This window comes from Cebidichthys violaceus, unplaced genomic scaffold (genome assembly GCF_023349555.1).
Source record: "Cebidichthys violaceus isolate CVI_PGR_0920_01 unplaced genomic scaffold, fCebVio1.0.p SCAF_6, whole genome shotgun sequence".
In the NCBI taxonomy this organism is placed as follows: Eukaryota; Metazoa; Chordata; class Actinopteri; order Perciformes; family Stichaeidae; genus Cebidichthys; species Cebidichthys violaceus.
This window is the reverse complement of record NW_027176816.1, coordinates 1,979,645-2,001,420: the sequence shown is the minus strand read 5'-3', so window position 1 is coordinate 2,001,420 and position 21,776 is coordinate 1,979,645. Positions and strand designations below refer to the sequence as shown.

Sequence of the window (21,776 nt, the reverse complement as noted above, 5' to 3'; positions counted from 1 at the left end):
TTAGTAACTAACTGGAAGTAAACTTGAACCAAAGCTGTTGCCCTAGCAACATATTTTGTAAAAGAATATGTAAAGATCTCTAAAATAAATGTAGTAAATGCTACTCCTTATCAGAAATACTTTGACCTCTCCTGTGAACCCCATGGGGTCATGCTTCTTCTCATGGCCAGTCACAAGCCGCCATCCTTTCAATGGTAACAAGGCATTCATAGCATGATGGACCCAACCCTGGCAGGGTCAACATGAGGAAGTGATGTACTTCCTACTGATTTTAAGTTGTTGGCCTTTTTATAAAATGTTACCTTTTCTCTATTTTTATCTGCTATTTTTAATTAGTTTGAGAATGTTCCAATGTCAGTACTGACGTAGGGACCTGCAGCTTCTAGCACTGACAATGGATGGGTGGAGACTCCAGGCCACTGGCCAATATGTTTCTCTACCTTTTCTATGTGGATAGAGGAATTTGCATTTCTTTAGATTCTGAAAAACTATCCTTGTGTACATAAGACTGCATCACTCATAACATGTACAGACTCTAGATGGAACCGGTAACTGGTTTACATTAAGTGAAACAGAATCTGCAACAACAACAGCTTTATTTACATTTCTAATTACACACACACTTTCATTGGATTGTCTCTCAAATCACACTCATGTATCAACATAAAGCCAACGTACTAGAAGTCAGTGCTACTGCATGGACGTCATTAGGACCTAGTTTGAAACATTATGGAGATGATGCTGCTGTTTGTGGTCAGGATATGTGGGTTTGGCTTTCTGCTGTAAAAAGTACAGGGCCTGAAACACGCCTGAAACACGCCCCCTGTTTCCTAACGTTCTATTGTATGACAGCTTTACATGGAAGAATGGAATGAAAATAAACACTCAGGCTAACTGCATTTGCTTGATCTGATCAAAGTAAATTAACATTAACACATTAGGAATGTTCACAGCTGAGCAACAACTGGTCTCCTTCTTCATCAATAGTCATGGTCATCTTTCCAGCTTTGCCTTTATTTAAACTATTCCATTCTAATATTATGTAACAAATACAATATTATCACAGTAACCTAGTAATTGAGCATGAACATGTGGTCAAAGATCATTCCTCTTTTTTCACCTCTTGTGAAGGCAAGCAAGGGCCTCAGAGGACTTGTAAAATGTATTTGTGATAAACTTCAACGTTACGACCGAGACTCTTCACAAATCCTCACGTGTTATAAAAGAACCATATGGTAAAAATAAATAAAACCACAAACCAATGGCACATGAGCTGATATGACTTCCAAAGAACTACTGCTGTAAAAATGAGGTCAATGAGCCAACTGGGGTATTGGCCTGCTACAAACCCTCCTCTTCCTTTTGGCACTTTTGTGTCTTACTTTGGTTCCTTTGAGTACTGCAAACAAAAATATCAATATGGACACAAAAAAACCCCAACGCAGCAGCGTATACCATAATGGCACTCCTGTCCATGCCCTGTGAAAACAAAGATTTGATTAGTGACTGTTTTTCACTTTGAGGATCCATTTAAAGATATATTAAAGGTGCTAAAGACACAATTCAGAGCATATTTATTGCCTCTCAGCAACTCTCAACATAGCATCGGCTGAGTTGGCGGCTTGAAGCTAACAATGATAAAAGTGCTAAGAGTGCAAACCACAGCAACAGCCAACAGTGTTTATCTGAGGAGGGTGGGTGCTACACTTCATCGTGTCCACAGAATCATCCATTACCACTGCATGAGCACAATGCAGAGCGGTTAGGTTGTTATTGAGGCACGCTCACATGCACAAAAAGGCACGCAACGGACGGCCTGGCTATATTTTTCCATAGCAAATAGTTGTTTGCTGCTATATGCTCTGAATATCGAATAGAGAACCTTTAATGAATTAATCTAAAACATGTAGTACAGTGTTGTAGTCTAACCTGCTGAAAAACGGATCTTGACCAGTGTGATTGATTGGTAAAGACCTGTTTCTTGTGTCAGAGTGGATTTTCATGGTAGCTTGCCAGGTAGTCAGAGGTGGAGTCGTGGCAGTGGTGGTGCTCATTCTGTCATCACAGTCATACAAGGGTTGGCCTGATGATCAAAAATAACATTACAATGGAATTCTTTCATGAGTTTGTACTTTGTGCAATAAGGATTTCACAACAGTTTTAACAGATCAGATCCTATCAGTCCATTCTGTAAAGCCTATCTTTATAATGTATTACATTCATATCTAAAGACCCTTTCTGTATGATTTTGTATTATAATTTCTGATATAAAACAATCCCATTGTAAACTGGTGTCCTGTATGTGTCACGTATGTGTCATAGGTCATATGGGAGGTTGATTAGGGGAAGGGTTGGTATGCACTGCTGTTTGCTACAGTGTCTTTTTAAATACGGCCACTAAGAGTCACTAAAGTCAAACCCAACACACTGGCGCTTTAATTCATTATATAAACAATACACAGTATAGATAGCAATAAACATTTTTAGAATAATCAAAAAACTAAAATAAAGTTATATAAACATAGGCTTCACAGTTACTGTTACTAATTCTTGCTTTGGCGAGAATACAACATCACGTCTGTGCTTACCCTGCATAGTAACGACATAGATACAGCTGCGGTCTGCAGGCATCAGCACCTGCACAGAGAGGACATCACTCTCCTGACTGCTGATGTCATTCCTGGCAACACAGTAATAATCGCTGTCCTTCTGTACTGCGCCACATTCTAGGTGCAAGTCGGACGAGCGGTGGAGCAAAAACTCGTCGTGGTGTGTGCGTTGGTACCAGACGTAACCAACGCCTGTGCCCTGTGTACAACCACAGCGCACCGTCACTGGCTTCCCCCAGCATGTCAGCCTGTCCGCCAGAGAGCTCAAGGGCTGAAGCCTCGGCTTAGATACTGGAACTGGCAAAAAAAAAGTAGACCGCAATATATTCGAATTCAGCTTGACATTATATAGAAATACATTTTCATAAGCAATGTTTCTGACTACCTGGTCTCAATTTGAGCTCGTCAAATACTGACGATTGGTCAGCGCCAGTCGGCATCTAATACCAACGAACTACCCTCCAATGTAAACCCACCCACGGCATTATTAAATGCTCAGAACAACTAACACAACAAGTGGAGACACGTCGTTGTTGACATGTCCAAAATGACGTCAGAGGGTTACCTCACAGTTGTGGATTAGGGCCACTGACCAAGCATCGGTATTCGCGGAGTTAGGTTGTGAGAATGTGTTTCTGATATTGTGATTCTGATTTAATCGTACCTTCAGTGATGACCACATTAACCGATGTCATGATGTCAGCAGATATTGTGTCGATCCCAACCCAATACACTCCAGCGTCGTCAAATTGGAGATCCGTGACTTTCACAAACAGCCCTCTTCTTCTTGCATCTATTATGTGAGACCTGCGTGTGTTTTGAGTTTTCCTATCTGAATCTACCAAAATCTCACAGGTGTTTCTAGAGTTCCCTCGACACCAGTACTTTTTACTGTACAGGAATCGGTTTGTGTTGTAATTGCAGATTAGAATGAGTTCACTTCCAATATGTGCTGTGATGTAGCTTTTATCACACTGGAGCTGAAGACTTGCTGTAAGACAAGAGTCCAATCAGAATGAAACCGCTCACAGCCACAGCAGTCAGATAAAATATCTTGCTTCAGGCTGTTCCACAATAAAATCAACTTTCAATTTAAAGGATTTCATTGTTATTTTTTTACCAAATTTTTGATATTAACCTTAACCTTAATAAGCTTTGCAAAACATGTAAAAACAACAATGGGTCACCTATTGTTAATTCAAAGTGCATGTGGGTTGGCATCACATATTGGTTTTCAGTTACTTTAAATTAAACAGAAATTTCCCATGTGAAATAACATTTGCACATGTAAATACTTTCCATGCATTTATTTTTTAAGAATGACTGCACGTTGTAAGACTATAACATGATAAAATGCATATCCCAAAATCATGCATATTTGCATGTAAATATGGCACAGTGGTTACTCCAGTGTATACGTTGTGTTACGAATATAACATGCGCTTACTTAAGTGTGACGTTTTTAATCTACTTTTCAAGTTACTAATCAAGTTTGAATTATTAATAAAATTACAGGTAAACGTTGTTAAACAGATATTTGCACAAAAAACTGCCCCCTTAAATGGAGATTATATTTCTCATTTTCCAAAATTATTTTCTTTTTTAAAACTTTTAGAGTAAATAAAAGGAGTATTAGTATCAATAATACAAGTTGTAAATAGTCCACTCACCATGAAAAAGCAAAATCAGACACAGTGTTCTCATTTTGATGTTTAAAGTAAGAGCGTGAAATCTTAACAACACTCAGGAAGCTGTAGAGGTGGACTATGGTGACATAGCTTCCTGTCGGTACATTGTGGGCCACAGAAATACTTTTGCACGCTGTTATGTCCTGAACACACATGAGACACTTAGGCCACATTTACCTCAGGGTGTCATTGAAACCCCCCTTAAAACATTGGTTTCATAAGTACATTTGTCAGCAACTAAGAAAACTGCACTTTCAATATGGCAACACACATTATAGTTTGACTTGTTCTTCCACATTTGAGATAGCTATTTAACTCGGTCACTTGTCTTTGCACACAAGCTGTTCAAAAGTCAGTGACAAAAACAGCAAAACAAATGAAGTTCATTGTAAACTGAAGGTAAAATATCAATAATCATGTTTATCAGGTAGGTTAGTAATGAATACACCATGTGACGGAGTGTAGTTTGTGATGGGTGCAAACAAAACATAAAACCTTCACCAAACCAGTTGTTGGGAGGAAGAGAGAGGAGAGACATCCGAGAAGAACCCAAATAGGCTGAGGCCCACTTTACTCAGATGTAGGCAGCTTCCTCATGTCCTTCCCTACCTTGCCCATTGGCTCCTGAGCCAGGAAGTCAAATCAACCATACAGGAAATGGTTTTGCCTATAAAATCGCACAAACCACTGTGTAAATCGAAATGCCCAAAATATCTATTTGGGTTAATCTACCACAAAGCCACTAGATGTCACCATACTACTGTTGTGCAACACCTGCTGGATCCAGCGTGCAATTCATTGTAGTCTGCATCATGTCAACTAAATTGCAGTTGGGCTGCCTCCTCTCACATGAACTGCATGACAACTTCTCTGGTAAGCCGGTTCTTATCACGTTTTCCTTATCATCTTGTTACTGGTATTTTCATATTTATAGCATTATGCTAGCAGTAAGAAAATCTTACACAGGACAAATATGTTTAGTTATTATAGTTGTTTATTTTATTTATCATACTCTAATCCAGCTTGCTATAAAGGGAAGCTTTGTTTTCATAACTTAATGCCATTGTTGTTTGAAACAGAGCTCCTCCCTTTGCTGTTTTAAGCCTATAGTCCTACGTAGTCAAATTAGAAACTGGTCACCCACTAGACAAATGACAGTAAGTTTTACAAGGAATGGTTTACATGATAGTATTTTGTCTAGAATAATGTGCAGTGGTTTACCAAAACCAATGGCTACTGTGGACAAGCAATGAATGAAGACCTAGAGTCGGGATGGCCAAACCTTTTTGATTGTGAGCCATAAACAGATGTACATGTGACATAAAAAAATGTATATTCTATCAAAAATAACTACTAAACCATTTGCTGTTCGACTTCACAGTAGTGTATTGGTGTGGCCACATTGCAGAAAGTGTTTCTGTATCTGCTGCTCTTACATTTAATTAAAATGAATCAAATGCTTTTAAAATCTAATAGAGTGCATGGCCCAAGATTTCGATGTTATGTCTAAATCTGTAATTAAGTAAAGTAATATCAGACAAAAATGTCCAACTATTGGTTTCTGTTCATGGCCTAAAGGCCCACTTAAAACATTGCGATGCAAATGTAGGATATTAAGTCTAATATTAAGATGTAACAAATAGAACAGGCAGAAATGCCAAGACAGATATAATTACACAACTTTAGTCAACATCTAGTGTATAAACTAGAATGTGCAGTGTCCATACAGTACAGACCATTTGCAGCTGGCCCACGGACCATAGTTTAGGCCACCCCAGACCTAGAACATGAAGTGCGTTGCTGCTAATTGTTGGCTCAGAACATCAGGATTTTCTGGATCCTCGTGGAGACTCTCTCTTAACCACTCCCTCTGCCTCCATCCCTACCCACATCCCTCCTCCACCCCTCTTGTGCTTCTGGAATGTTGTCCAACAGGCTAGACTGCCTGCATTGCACTCTCACATTGGGTAGTAACAGTTGTTTGTGATTGTTCATATGCAAAAATGTATGGCCCACTGTGTTTGTGCGTGTGTGTGTGTTTCCTCTTCTAGTCTTGCTGTCATGCAATGAAACACCCGGGTGACTTTAGGACCCAGTGAGAGACACCCAGGGGGCGCGGCAATATTTTTAATCTGACCACAGAACCTGTTAGTTTACTCTTGCTTCCTCAAAGACAGTTCACACGTTCCCTCACAGTAGTTCCTTGATGTGACAGTTGCAATAGAGAAGTGCTCTGTGCAGCAGCAACAGAAGCGCCACAGCCCTGAACCCAAGCCTTGGCGACCCTAATCCATGACCCCTGGACGAGGACCTTTGTGTCCTGACATGCCTGTGAAAGGTGTCCTATCCCAGGGAGTGTGCAACCAGCCATGGAGCAGCAGGCCTGGATACTGAAGAACTTCCTGGTCCAGCTGGAGAGACAGGAGGCTGTGGACGAGCAGGCGCCTAATGGCATTGCTGTGGAGTTTGCGGTGAGTCAACGGTTTTGTTTCTTTGGTTGAGGTTTGATTTTCACTGTTGTGAAAAGTATAGATGAAGCCTCCATGTAGTAGACTTATTTCGTCGCTCTCGTTATCACATCACCAGAAGCCATGTCATAATAGCTGTTTAGAGATACTGAATGAACTGAAAGTAAGTACAACGAGAGGTAAAGTTCATGGTTTTACAGAGTTCCAAAATTTCACAAAAGCGTCTTGTTCAGGGAAGTAACGCGCTGCTATTGTCACGCCACAGTTGTGCTTCCTCTTTGCACTGATGCTTGTAATTAAAGGCGCATGGACAAGAAGGACCCATACGCAAATGCATTATAACCTTTAACCACGAACAAAGATTCAATTAGTCCAATCATTTGTTCATTTATCATGTTTCAGTCTTACATATAACAATGCGTGAACATTCACACAGAAACACATACATATATGCACAAAAAAAAAAACTCCTCAGAAGTGGAAGGATGACATCATCAGAGGGCTGCTGCCATGGTGATGAGTGACATGCCAGTGCCTGAGGACAGCCCCCTGTGCTTCACATGCTGCTCCCAGCCCGACCACTCTGAAGGAAGGGTTCTATTGCATCACTTCCTTTAAGAACAAAAAGCACTCTGTAGTGTTAGCAGCACAGACTGTTTAGCAGACTGTTTGGAACTGGTAGAATTGGCCTCTAAACAAAAAGACCAGTGTCTCAACAAATCCTGTAAGCCTGGGCGAGCCATGACTTTAATTTGAGTGTCAGACCTTTTGCACAGTAAATTCTGGATGGAAATCCTCACAGCTTGTAAGCCATCGTGTCAGTTTCTAGTAAAGTGAGTCACAGATTCTGGTCATCTGGGGTTGAATCACAAAAAAACTGACCATAGTGCGTTTGGTCACATGCCTGCTATTCGGCCCCTCTTTTTCTTGACTCTCCTGTAAGACTGAACAACTATGAAAATACTGCAAAAAAAATGGCATGACTTATTTTAATTATACATATGCGCCACAACTATCATAGATTTGTGTCAGAGCAGTAAGATGGTTCCTACGTTTTCTATGACCTTAAGCATCGTAAGGCACACAACCACCAATACGACATATACATATATATTTATTTATATTTTATATTTATATTTTATATAAATATATATATCATTTATATTTATATTTAAAATTGTATATTTTATTCTATATATATATTTTGTTCAATAGAAAACATTAATTCATTAATTTGTCCAGATATGCTGTCACTCATATAACAGCATTGATTATGAGTTATTTTGAAACTTTGTTTCGCTAATCAAAAGTTGGGTAAACATAATGTAGTTGTGGTTATGTATACTATACTGTATACTTGACTTTATCCGGTCATATAATGCCTCAACATAAGCCAACGCACGTTACATTATATTTCATTAGAGAAACAGTTTTCTCCCATTTGCACCTGTTATGTTTAGTCAATGAGCAGAACAGCTTATTGCTATATCTCTGTGGAATCCAAAATCACGATAGTGTGAAGTAGAACAGACATCAAACAAGATACACTCTAAAAAGACAACAGGTTATTAGATACATAATACTGGGGACATTTTTATAATGCAAGGCAATCTAATACATAGTGTCAACAAGATAGAAAATTGAGCTTCATAAAGTTAGTATTTTACCCACCAGAGCCACGGTCAAGTACCGTAATATATATATAATAGGTCATTGACTGACATTGTTTTTTTTGCACGGATGCATTATAATCAGTGTTATAATACATTACAATGGGATAATAAATCACTATAAGCGGCCATTGTTTGCATTAAGTTAAGGGAAAATATCATTAAATCTTTTCAAGAACGTTACACTAAACATTGTAAAATTATCTTCTTTGTTTAACAGGTCATAAAATAAATTCAGTACTCTAATTTGACAAAAAGTTTTGATGATTAACAACTGAATGATGGACGCGACTTATAACCAGCTTGTAATATTGTATCAACCTATACATTAGGAATGTCATTACTTCACTTAGAGCACCCAGCAACCACTTAGAGTAACTTATAATCACACTACAATGCATTAAAAGATGATTATTGTATTAAAACTATGGGAATTATAATACACTATGATCCTTGAAGTATAAAGACGATACTTGACTTTACAAGTCTTTATACCATGCTTTATAATGTGTTATAACTATTGTTATAAAGCTGTGTGTATATGTATGACTATAATTATACACCGCAGATTAAAACGCAATTATTAGTATGTTAACAATACATTATCGGCTTGGAACGGGTTACCAAAAAGTTCTCTGACATTGTGCATTATGACGAAAATGTTGTAATTGAATGTAGGATTCTACATGTTTCCTGTTTTTCAGAGGTTGAAAAGCCAGTCGATTAAGTACCGCGCTGACAAGACCTACCCCACCAAGACAGCAGAAAAGCAAGAGAACAACAAGAAGAACCGATACAAAGACATTGTTCCCTGTAAGCTTTGCTCAAGGCAGATTTATGAAAATAGCAGTTTGCCATTTATCCCTCTGCATAATCTGCATCAGGGCAGTTCAGATAAGATATGACTAGGACTCTAAATATACTGAGGTCAAAAAGTTATTTGACCTCCGTATATATTTACACCTCTGGCATATTAATGCTGAAAATATACGTAGATGGATCAAAGAATCACATGGCTTATGGGTCAAGTGTTGCATGACATTTAGATGCAAATATATAAAAACTATGATATGGCATGGTATGCAAATGATGTCCTAAATTAATTTATATGTGTATGATGACCTGGAATTATGCGAGGTGATATTGATGAGCTAAAATGTAATAAATAATTATCTTGTGTTTTTTTAGGTTAATGTGACTAATTATGTAAACATCATATCTGATTTATTTTATAAAAAAAAATATTTTTTGTAATATTTATAACCATTGGGCGATGTGGAATATGTCCATCCAGAAAAACGTAAAAATACTAAACATATTTTTTTCTTTTTTTGCCATAAGGTTGTGAAGCACAGCGCTGTTAAATACTGCTTAGTTGTGTGACGTTGATCTTGTAACTCCGTATTCATCTCCTTTTAGTTGACCACACCAGAGTAAAGCTCACTCTCACCACAGCTAAAAATGACAGCGAATACATCAACGCCAGTTTCATCAAGGTAAATTAACAGTGTCCTTATAATATTCCTATAAATTGCATTTGTACATTTATGTAACTAATATGATTTAAGCAATTGTTACTAACGTATAAGTTGTGTTTTGTCTCCAGGGAGTGTCAGGCTCTAGTGCCTACATTGCCACTCAGGGTCCTCTGTCTCACACAGTAGTGGACTTCTTGAGGATGCTTTGGGAGTACAACGTCACGGTATGACCCGCCTGTCGTCTGTAGACACAATAAGGTCTTTTCTAACACATAGTGTTGCTCTCAAAACTAGGTGCTTGGTTACATAAACTGACCCTTTGAATTTCTTGGCTATAGGTTGTGATAATGGCCTGTCGAGAATTTGAGATGGGAAAGGTAACATCATTTTTTTTGTTCACATTCCACTTTTCCTCAAAAGACTGTGTTCCATTTGCTTGTAAACCATCAACACTTTGTGAGTCAGTTTACTTTCACCATGTTCATTCACCTCATGTTCAGGGTGGGAGGAAACCTCCCAGTATGAGGAACTAGTCTAAGCTAAATGACACTTTTAAACATCATCACGCTGAACACCAGTTCGCTTTTAGCTTAGTGGTGGTGACCTGAAGCCACTATTTGAATGTACACCTGGCGGTGGACATAATGTCCCCGGCTCTTCTTCCGCCAGAAGCTCCTTATAGAGACGGTATAACGGCCTACATCTTTACATTGACAATTCTGGATGCATGTGCGTTCTTTAAATTAAGCTTTGATCCGTCCCAGGCTTTGAACCATTCAACCATCTGCATTCTAATGCCTCCGCTAAACTCCTGACCTCAACTACACATTCGTATGTGGTCCACAGTTTACAGGAGCTGCTCCGGTCATGCTGACCTAGCAGCGTATGCACAAAGGACATCTTGTTCCTTTGGGACACAGCGTGGGCGACAATGTTACAGGCCTCTTCGTGAACTTACATGACTTCATGAGCGTAAAGTACATGAAAAGCGTTTCCATTCTTAGCTTTATGAATGTGCGACTGCGAAGATACGTGAAGTGATTCTAACCCAAAGGAATATGATTGCAGGATTATAAAGATACATGAACAAACACATGAAGTAAACTTTATTAAGCAAGGAATATAATTGTACACGCATACATTTTTCTCCTACAAAGCTATGTCTTTTGTGTTTTTAAAACGGTGTGAAAAGTAAAATGTGAAAAACATTGTGCTTTCTGTACTCTTTTTGTAGAAAAAGTGTGAGCGCTACTGGCCACAGAAACAAGAGCAGCCATTTTTTTGTGAGCCTTTCACAGTGTACTGTGTAAGTATTTTTTTTTATTCTCGTAGTCACACTTCCTACTTTGACGGGTTTCTGTAGAAGTGTTCCATAACATGTTGCCATTGTAATCTCACACTATCTTCATACAACATCCGTGTCATACAACAATTGATTATGCTATTATTAATAAAATACAAAAAAATGATCCACCTTTTTTTAAACAGCAAGAATAAATATTGACCGTGAAGATGCATTGCTGACTTATTGCAGGATTCTGAGGAAAACAAAGGAGATTATCTGACAAGGATGTTAAGGGTGACTTATCGCAACGTAAGTAATGCTTATACTGTACCCCGACTGTAAGAATAGGTAGTTCTCCTGAGACAAGCAAGAGATCATCAGATTAATTTGTTGTTAGCTGCAAAGACAAGCAGAAGTAGTTGAATTGACCCATTGAGTCATATTTGACATCTTTGAGGAAGGATCTATTAACGTTTTGTAAGATCATTTCTGTAAATATTCAGCTTTCACAATGACACAATTGCAAAAAAAACACGTAAAAATGTTTTGTGCTTTGTAAAGAAGCTTACATTGTTGTCTACAATGTCGGCAATGCCTTTATTTTTTCCAGTGTAGCCGAACTTTGAAACAGCTGCACTATTTCAACTGGCCAGATCACGGTGTACCAGACTCCATCCCTCCCATTCTGGACATGTTGCACGAGATGCGATCCTATCAAGCCCATGATGATGTCCCATTTTGCATCCACTGCAGGTCAGGCTTCTCTAAGGAATTCAATTCTACTATCTTGATCCATCTATTATGAATATTCTGTTTGCAGTTAATAAACAAATAAATAGCTATTTCAGTGATGACAATCGTGCAATCTGCAATTTCTGGAAAGGCCCTCGACAGGTTCAACGCTGATTTAAGTTTTTCAGCCTTGGTGAACATGCTTCAAATACTTTCTATACATTCTATATGGTGTTCCATAGGGCTCCACACTCGGTCCACTGTTCATGCTCCCACTAGGCCAAGTTAAACAACATAGCTAAGCAGACAAAACACAATTTTAAAAACAGTCTAAATTGTTTGACTGCGGAAAGAATAGTGCAACTTAGATGACTAGCAACTAATAGAAATTAAATAAGGACAAAAGAGAGATCATAGTTATTGGGGCTGAATCAAAAAATGACAGAATTTAAAAACTCTTTAAAACTCTGGAAAAACAGGGTTGGATGCAAAAAGCTTGGTATCATCAATTTAAAAAAGCATTCTGTGTCACTAAGACCACATTTTTCAACCTTAGAATATAGTACGTAGACCATATCTGGCATTTTGTGATGCAAAGAGATTCATGCATTGGTCTTCTCTAATCTTTACTATTGCGATGCTCTTTTAACTGGGCTTCGAAAGTAACCAGTGAACTGATGTCACAGCATCTTTGACAGGCTCCCTGTCTCCTTCAAGGCTCTGAATGATTTAGCACCTCAACACTCATTCGACTGTGTCTGCCTCTACACTCTTCAGACGTATGGAGAGGCAGCCTTTTCATTTTATGGACCAAAACAGCATTAAATCAATATTGAACAACTTATATAAATTTCCTAAAGAAAAACATTTTAAGACTTAAGAGAAGTTACTGATGGACAGGGCTCATTTTATTGCAGGCAAACAGTGATCACACTTTTAGTTCTCATAGAGTAGTTACTATGGGAACGTATTTCCTGTGGGCAGAATGCATATGTCCCCTACTTTAGGCCTTAGAGGTTAGGCACCTCCTCCTTTTTCTTTGAAACAGGAATTGTGTGTAGGCGGGTAGCCAACGGCCCACTAGGTTTTAAAGTGTATGTGTGGGCATTTCCCCTCAGTTTGATTTAAAACCCACATCTACCTTTTTACTGAAACTTACAGAAGTCAAGAGTCTTGTGACTTGTATCAATCCACACAAGCATCTGCATGTGTGTGTTCTGTGCTTTGGTTATACAGCTGCAGTGTGAGGCCTTATGATAAATAGTCCGTTCTGTCAATCAGTCTAAAACAGAGCTATTAGATTATGTTTTGGGTGGGCGCAAATATACAGTGAGTTGGCTTTTGGAGGGATGTGGGTAAGAACCCATGTGAGGTTTGCTAAAAGATAAGCGTAGCTTAATTGTGGAATCGGCTACTTGAAAGGAAGAAGTGTTTGTTCAATGTGCCATTTCAATGAAATAGAAAATGAGTTTCATTTTTGTTTGATGTTTTTTTTTGTAACCTACGCAATACTTTGTTTAATAGGACAAAAACTGAAGTTGATTTTGCGTATGTATGATGTCCACATTTTAAACATTCAAATTAGTAAGTTACTATACATTTGTATACATAAATATAAGTTATTTAACTTTCATTTTGATGTATATTTTGAGTAGTTATTGATATAAATACTGGAGACAAATGCGATCCGAAAAAGTGCCCACACCTTTTGAGGATGATGTGTCAGAAATGGAATGCTGAGTAAGTGGCTGATACAACCTACATACCAGGAAATTCCCCCCACTGCTGAGTGATATTGTGAAGTATTTAAAGTTAAAAAGCAATGTTATTGTGTTTAATAAGCACTCCTAGTGGTGGATATAATGTTATAACATGTTTGTTTGGAAAAGTGTTAAATCATAAAAGTAAAATTATTCTATGTATCAAACTATAAAATACAGTTACTGAATGTTTTGAGGGAAAGAGAGAGACCTTTGAGACAGGCTTTTCAGATCCGAAAACAACTGTATGATAATGTGATGAGATTGGTGAGCTGACTTCAGGAATGTGAGGTGTTAACAGTGAGGGAAGGAGATATATTGATCAAACAGAGATGTAGATGAAGACAGCCCTAAGAAAACGTGGGGGTCGGGTACATGCTGGTTTATGAGGAGGAGGACAGGTCGGACCAGAGGACACTGTTCAGACATTATGCGGATCACTTAGACCAATGGAGAGCATTGTCCGAGGACAGGAGGAGACAATCAGATTCCAGCCAATCACAAAGCTGATAATGGACTTTTGAAAGTAAACTACTGACTTTTGGGTATAAAAACATTGTTCGGAGAGATGTTGTTCAGTTCTTGGCGATCCTCTTTATTGTAAACTGGCATTTGTAGGCCGGTGAGGGGGGGGTTTCGCGATTCCTTACTGTCGACAGTGTAATTCAGTTTGTAACTGTCTTTTAGCATTTGTGAATTATAAATACTTTTTCATTGTAAGCCGGATCCAGCTGATTTTTCTTAGCGTGACTTCTTTGCTCAAACAACAACGAAAGAGCGAGAGGTCCGCGGCCTCCTGCGAGCAGAGGTCTCACTCCACCACAATATCATTACTAGACAGCTGTCAAAAGTGCAAAATGTGATTTTGTTCCTCAACAGCCACAGGAAAAAGAACGTAATATCACAAATGTTTGAGGGTCCCTCTCTCTGGAGATGAGCCGAGTGGTTACAATGTGACTCTTGTCATTGTAGTGCTGGCTGTGGTAGAACAGGTGTCCTGTGTGTCATTGATTATACCTGGAACCTCCTGAAGAAACAGGTGAGGAAATACCTGTAGTTCCTCTTTACATTTAGCATATTATCTCTCTAAAGTAAGATTAATTTAACAGTAAAGATTCAAGCTGCATTGTGCTGTTTGTGGGCTTGTTTTTAGATGATCACTCCAGATTTCAACATCTATGACTTGGTTCAGAATATGAGAACCCAGAGGCCCTCGGTGGTTCAAACCAAGGTAGTTGCATTTTCTTTTCTTTTTTTCTTTTTTTTTTTAAAACAAAGCATCACTTGTAACACATCTTCCAACAGGCAGAACCAGACTTCAGGAAATTCTTTACGTCAGTTGCTTCCTCCTATCAAAGATCTTTTGATGATTTGTGTTCTGTGCGTCATACCCCAGGGCTGTGTCACCTAACAGAGCAGGTTTTTGTCGTTCTAACCTCAGGAACAATATGAGCTGGTGTACAGAACCATCAAGTTGCTGTTTGAAAGATATCTGCAGTCCTTGGAGGCAAAGACCTGCAGAAATGAGGTGAGAGATCAAGAACACTCCCTTGTGAATGAGCCAGATATAAAAATACAATGGAAATATATAATACTTGCTCCACCACCGCCAATTGACAAGCACAACCATCCCTATCAGCAAGGCAGAAACAGCAGCAAGACAGGCTCTCTTGTGGTTTCATCAGCACTGATGCAGCAGAATGCAGTCACGTGATCTGATAGGAAAGTCAGTCGTTTGCAGACAAACTATGAACGTTGTGTCAATAAGACTACTGCTTTACTTGAAGCTAAACACAAGAAGTTAGTGATTTGTTCAACTGTAAGACCTCTGCATAATATTGCATACTCCATAATACTACATGTACATATTTGCCAAGCATGAATGCATGTGCATGCAAATTGTCTTTATTTATCAAAAGCTGTTGCTGCTGCTGTGACTCACTCATCTGTTAAACTGGCCAGGTGACAGCGGTCCCATCTTCCATCACGACTGACACTGAAAACAAGCTCTCTGACCTGAGCGAGGAGTTGGATTTGCGGCCACAATTCCAGCACCTTCTTGATGAGGAGAGGGATGTTTCGCAACACTTCCACACTCCCTTGCCTTCCGCTTCAGAAAACCACATTGCCTTGAGAGCCAAGGACTTGCCGAGGGACCAGGAACAATGGCACCTTCTCCGAACGCTTCCTGAGGCTCTGACCAGCATCCGGGACCCGCAGGAGGGACCCAAGACCCCCGTAACACAGGCGCATACCAGCCAGAGAGCCCCTGCAGAAGAGGAGAGGATAAAGGAAAGCGATGACATACCATCACTGAACCCTCCACCTTCACCGGCTGTGGCAGCAGCCATTTGTCTGATGGTGGAAGACCCTTACTTCGACACACCGATGAGCTCCCCTTCATCAGAGGAAGCACCAACGGACTTGACTAAAGATGCCAAACAATGGACAGCTAGCACCATCTTCAGCACGCCCTCACTGTGTCTGAATGACCAGACTCTGGAGCTTAACTCTCCCACCTCAGGTAAATGGTCATATTTGTGCATGTTAGTCCGGACTACAGAGACAACAGGGTAGTAGAATTCAATTTTGTAGATATTTGCGTTAACGGATGTGCATTTTGCAGGTACTGTTGAAGTTCGTAGCGATGAGGAGGTACCTCCTCCCCTACCTCAACGAACCCCTGAATCCTATGTAATGGCTGTGGATGCAGGTTGGTGTTGGAATATAAATCATTAGTTTCTTTGAAGCTTACTCTGTGCATGTATCCTGGACTTTAGAGGATGCGTTATATAACATGTTATGGGTTTTTGTTTTTCAGAGCACCCAGTTCCCTGCGAAAGGTTAATGGTCATCATTCCACCCAATGCTGCTGCTGAGGCTGTTAGGGAGTTGGGAAGTGAGAAAATATCTGAAACTCCTAAATATGTTCTATGGCACACTCGATTACGCTCTTCTTCTAGTGCCTCATCCCTGAAGACGACTGATCCCATTATTTTTGAATGCCATTGTTTAGTTTAAACGTGGAGTGACTCTTTAATGTTGAAACGCGGAGTAAAATATCCAAAACAAACTATGATATATATTTTTCCAGGCAGCCCCCCCTCCCCTGTCCCCCCACTTCCTGAGAGAACCCCAGAATCATTTGAGTTGCCCCTTGATCAAGGTGACTTCATAATCTCATGAATCACAATCAACAGTAATAATTCTGAGTATAAGTTTAACTTAAACACGTACAAGTTAAATTGATTATTCTTGCTTGTCTTTCAGCTCCTGTGAAGCTGAAGTCAGAGGTGACGCTGAACAGAATAGGAATGTCTTCAGAATGGTCCAGTGACTCAAAGCCAGCTGCTCCTGCATCTCAGAGTGAAACGCAACCTTGGGTGAGGAGTAAGGTAAGGATAAAGTCTCTTCGCCGGAAAGTGTGACTTTCCGTAAGTGAGTTTCCGTGAGGGTTTGTAAGATGATGAGGTATGCATATTCACATTATTTGAGCACATAATGACGTCAGCATCTGTTTGACAGACACCTCTGGCCAATGTGGATGATACATGTGTCACCCAAACCATGAATTGCAAAGTGGTGGCTCAAATAAAAGGAGATTCAAACCTCTTTCACTACCCTGACGTTTACACTTGAAATCAACCTGTATAAATAATGTAATATCTAAATATTATGAGCATTTAACATATCAGTCATGTAACAGCAACATACTTCTCTTTCTTGTAGAGTCTGAGAGCAAAAATGACCTTCACAGGTAAGATATTCATGACTTATGATGAAATATGTATACGCACTGGCTAAAAATGGAGCCAGCTGACAAATTATTATGTATTTAGAGGGACTCAACATTCCATATTATATCTGCCAGTTGATATGATATTACTACATGTTTGTGATGATTTAAATAGTATTTTTCTTGTGATACCTCCAGTTCCAGTCACACATCCTGATCTTGCATTGAATACAACTTCAAACCTCCACCCTCACTGTCCACCTCAGGAGCCACTGACTCCTCCGCTGCTTCCTCAAAGTACGCTCACCACACCGAATGCAAAAATCAGCAAATATTACTGTCTATGTCACAACATCATAACATCCAAACCCACAGAAAAAGAAAATAAAGGAATTCCTTGTTTTTTAATAAGAAGTCTTTTATCTTTGGTCGTGCAGCCGAGGAGAGCCTGACTCCTCCACTTCCTGACAGAACCCCCGAGTCCTTCATCACCCTCCCCACAGAAGAGAGTGTGTATATCATTGCCTCCATTGCAACAGAGAGACACAGTTCAGCTCATGCCGCAGTACTTGTCGTCTAAGTCGACGCGCTCTTTTCCAACAGTTCACGGGAAAACCGCCCTCTGCCCGCAGCCCTTAGAAGCAACGCGGTCCTTACCGAGGGTAGGCTTCTCATCTGAGTGGGACGGCACCGCTCAGCCTAAGAAATTCCTCGACGTTGTTATGAGCCGGAGCAAGGTAACGACTATCATATCATAAGTCAAAAAGCTGGGGGTTACAGTTGCTTGTCAGCACACTAAATAGTGACACGCACTGACTCATTTTCCTTTACTAATCTCAGTGCTTTTCCATTCAGTAATTAACATCACAAGTTTCCATTTTATAGGACATTAACATATTTGCTTTTATTTCCCCCCCAAGAGTGTTCGAGCTAAAAGTTCCAGACAAGGTAAGCTATTTGATCTCATGGAAGACTCCTTCCTCTTGTGCTCTCATTCTACCTGAACTAGCAGGTAAAAGACAGCAATATTCTAAATGTGTCTGCCAAACAGCTGGGCACTGTAGGTTTGATCAAATATTTCTCAAAACAGGAGTAAATGGTGTATTTGTTGGGGACTATTTTCAGTTATTGTTATGCTATGTTCAACAACAAAAGCAACACAACTGCCAAGTGTGGCCAGGTACATTGTCTGCAAGTGGCAGCTGAAGTGTTGCTCAAGCGCTTTGTTGTAGTTGTGTTGTTAAAGAGCGCTGGCAGCTGGCTGATGGTGCTTCATCATGTCGTTGGAACGCTGAAAGAAGTTGAGACCATTCCAACTTTGATTTGTAGCGCGTCACACCCGTCACTGGCTTCTATTGAAAACGACTTGAAGCCTGCTGCTGTGTCGCCCGCACTGTGAGCACAGTGTTAAAAACACAACCTAAAATAAGAATTACAACATGTTATTTTCACGTCCTCGGAAAAGTTCAATCGATATTTGTGAACATGAGCTACTCTCTCTGAAAGCCAGAAACCAGAGAAGTAAGTCTCTAACATGTGATGTCATCCAGGGGCAGAGCCACGGGGAGGCTTCTGGGGCTTCAGTCCCCAACGATTAGTAATGCTGTTCTGTCCTACCCAACATATGTAGGCCTACGACATTTGTCTTAAAAATAGTAACATCAGACATTTTCTTTTGCCTTTTTTTTTTTTTTACAGTGGCAGGGGTGGAAATGAGTCATTCTCCAACATTACTTGTGTTATAGTTTCAAATTGATGACGACAGATGAAAAACAACTATACAAAATAGGCTCTAAAGGATGATTTTTTTTCCCCTTTTTTTTTTTCCAGGTGACGTACAGATATTTAGGCATCGTTTTATCTCAAATGGCTTGAAAAATAGTGCTTACAGCTGCAGTAACTGGGGCCGGGGCTTCCTCACCCCCCTCCCCTTCTTTTTTTGTATACCCAAATGAGCTTAAAGAGGTTGTGGTGTACTCGGTTCTGAAACAGAACATGAACATTCCCCCTGGGTGCTCTCAGTGTCATCTCTATAACATCTTTCCCAATGCATTGTCAATGAAGCAGTTCCAGACTATACTTACTGGATGACATCACCCATTTGAGTTTCAGCGCTCTAGTTCAGGGATTTTGGAGAGAGTTGTTCATGTTTACCAACATTTTTGTACTACCTTAGACCATCGGAATAACCTGAATTTTTGAAAATGGTCGTACTTCCCCTTTAAAACAGCAGCAGGGCGGTCTATGTGAGTTTGACTCAATATAAAGTGGTCATGTTCAACATAATGACAGAAAATGTTGTAGCTCAATTATGTGTTTTTATAAGCTTTTAGACAACAATGGAGGTTCATTCTATTATAATTTGGGAACACAGATAACACTTAGTGGGATCCATTAATTTGTTAGTTTGGGAGTTTTCCTGGGATTTGTTGACAGTCATTTAGCTCAGAGGCTACATATTTTTTGTTGACTGTAATCTATCGGTTTATCACATTCTGCAAGATTGCGTTGTTTGCTGAGCACATAGCATGCAGGTTTACGTCAGTATTTAGAGGAACCTATCTTCCACCACCGGGAGGCATCCTTTACCAAAAACAAGAGCTGAAAGCTTGACTGGGAAAAAGCCACGTTAGTTGTTGTCTCGTTCATGATCACTCTAAAACATTGTGTCTACTTGAGGGACAGTTGATCTTTGTGTTTCCACTGCAGAGCCCCTGACTGCGGTTCGGCAGCTTGCTCCACCTCCTGTGGTCGTGGCTGAAGCAGGAAGTGGTGAGTTGCTTCAGACATTAGATGGGCTGAACACTACACTGCAGCCTCTTTCTCACTCTCACTTACACACACACACACACACACACACACACACACACACACACACACACACACACACACACACACACACACACACACACACACACACACACACACACACACACACACAATTAGACACATATTTACTTCTTAGATAAACACACCCAACAGTCTGTCACATAAAACAACTGTTCAAGGGTCGACAACACAGGGGATCTTTCTCACAAATTCATATATGTAGCGAGTCCATGGGGGGTCGCCATCAGGGCAGTTTCAAAATGTAGAAAATCATTTGATTTCCTTTCTGTTTCTGTGTTCTTTAGAGCAAGTGGGGCAGCATGATGTGAACCGCAGGCCCTCCCTGAACACCGAGACATCAGGAAACAAATCAGACAAAAGCAACGAGAAGGGCTTGTCACGAACAAGGGTAACACAAGAGCTACACGCAGCTAGTGAAAAGGGACATTTATACTTAGATGTAGCCAATTAAATCTATCTTTTTGTTTCCTTTGTCCCAGAGTCTGAAGTTTTTTAGACACAAACAAAAACGTAAGTGTGTATTTTAACCGTTCGCTCAATAATGATCTGACGTTTATAAGAAAAGTAGGATTAACACGTTTTAAAACTATATTATTCTCAGCTAAAGCTGACCCTCCACCGCCTCCCACTCAACCTGGAACACAACCTCCATCACATGGTGCTTCATCGTCAGGGTTCAAATTTGGTAGGATATGATATTACACATTAAAAAGATATTGTACAACGTTACATACAATGTTTGTGACACCATCTTCACCTTCCACAGGATTTGGGTACCGTTTTGGAAAGCCAAAAGGCCCCCGGAGTTATCCAGAGACCTGGGTTTGATATTTCGAGTCAGCCATCTCTAAAACCATCCAAACTGGACCCGTTCTTGTAACGGTGATATCAACATAATACTTTGCACCGCTAAAGGACTCGTGTACAGTGGACCTGAAACGCACTGAAGGAAGCTTCTCTTTGCCTCGCACAGCACAGCAGCACCCTCAGCAGCAGAGAACAGGAAGTACCTTTGTCACCGGCTCTGATGCACTCTTTGAATCTTTCAAACAATGACTTCAATGTTGACTCAAAAGACTCAAAGATAATTTGCTTGGGCAGTCCGCAGTGAGAAGTTTGACACTTCTCTGTTTTAATGCTTAAAGCGACGCTCTTAAACTAAAACTTATTTCGTTACGTGTGTGTGTGCTTTTGGAATGAAATGTGAAAACCGGTATATAACATTGCATCTAGTTCACCAGCACATCACTTTTTCTATTATAAAGACAGAAAAACTAAACATGGTTCAGTGTACCATGGTGTCTTTTAGTTTTTGTTTTTCTGCCATAATTAACAAATCCATCTTTAGTTTATGAATGAATTTTAACGCATCATCAACATGTTAAAAGAGGTACAGTGAATGTGATGTGTACTCACTATGCATATGATGTACCTGTACAGTTAAAGCGTGTTATATACACTGGTTACACACAAAATTATTTATTAAAAATATAGAAAGTC

At 39.8% G+C, this 21,776-nt stretch overlaps 2 protein-coding genes across 3 annotated transcripts; one reads left to right on the top strand and one right to left on the bottom strand.

The window, feature by feature from the left end:
- Positions 1-577: 577 nt before the first annotated feature.
- On the bottom strand, positions 578-4,390 carry LOC137889027 (uncharacterized). 2 transcript variants are annotated; one of them, XM_068732597.1, is made up of 5 exons: positions 4,280-4,390; positions 3,274-3,600; positions 2,589-2,906; positions 1,930-2,083; positions 578-1,479 (listed from the first exon to the last, which is right to left on the bottom strand). In XM_068732597.1, exons 1-5 carry the CDS (start codon positions 4,311-4,313, stop codon positions 1,314-1,316), a joined length of 999 nt encoding a protein of 332 aa, XP_068588698.1. In that variant the 5' UTR covers positions 4,314-4,390; the 3' UTR covers positions 578-1,313. The 2 variants fall into 2 exon arrangements, with proteins under 2 accessions (XP_068588698.1, XP_068588699.1); XM_068732598.1 differs by having other exon boundaries at positions 1,975-2,083.
- Positions 4,391-6,491: 2,101 nt separating this feature from the next.
- Positions 6,492-21,776, top strand: ptpn22 (protein tyrosine phosphatase non-receptor type 22). The gene is made up of 26 exons (XM_068732985.1): positions 6,492-6,768; positions 9,140-9,248; positions 9,855-9,931; positions 10,042-10,137; positions 10,252-10,290; positions 11,148-11,219; positions 11,448-11,507; positions 11,809-11,951; positions 14,663-14,729; positions 14,844-14,921; positions 15,132-15,218; positions 15,653-16,214; positions 16,317-16,403; positions 16,512-16,589; positions 16,785-16,856; positions 16,961-17,085; positions 17,420-17,447; positions 17,625-17,723; positions 17,864-17,935; positions 18,030-18,163; positions 18,347-18,374; positions 20,136-20,198; positions 20,561-20,664; positions 20,756-20,786; positions 20,878-20,961; positions 21,043-21,776. The coding sequence occupies exons 1-26, from the start codon at positions 6,667-6,669 to the stop codon at positions 21,102-21,104; spliced, it is 2,559 nt and encodes an 852-aa protein (XP_068589086.1). The 5' UTR covers positions 6,492-6,666; the 3' UTR covers positions 21,105-21,776.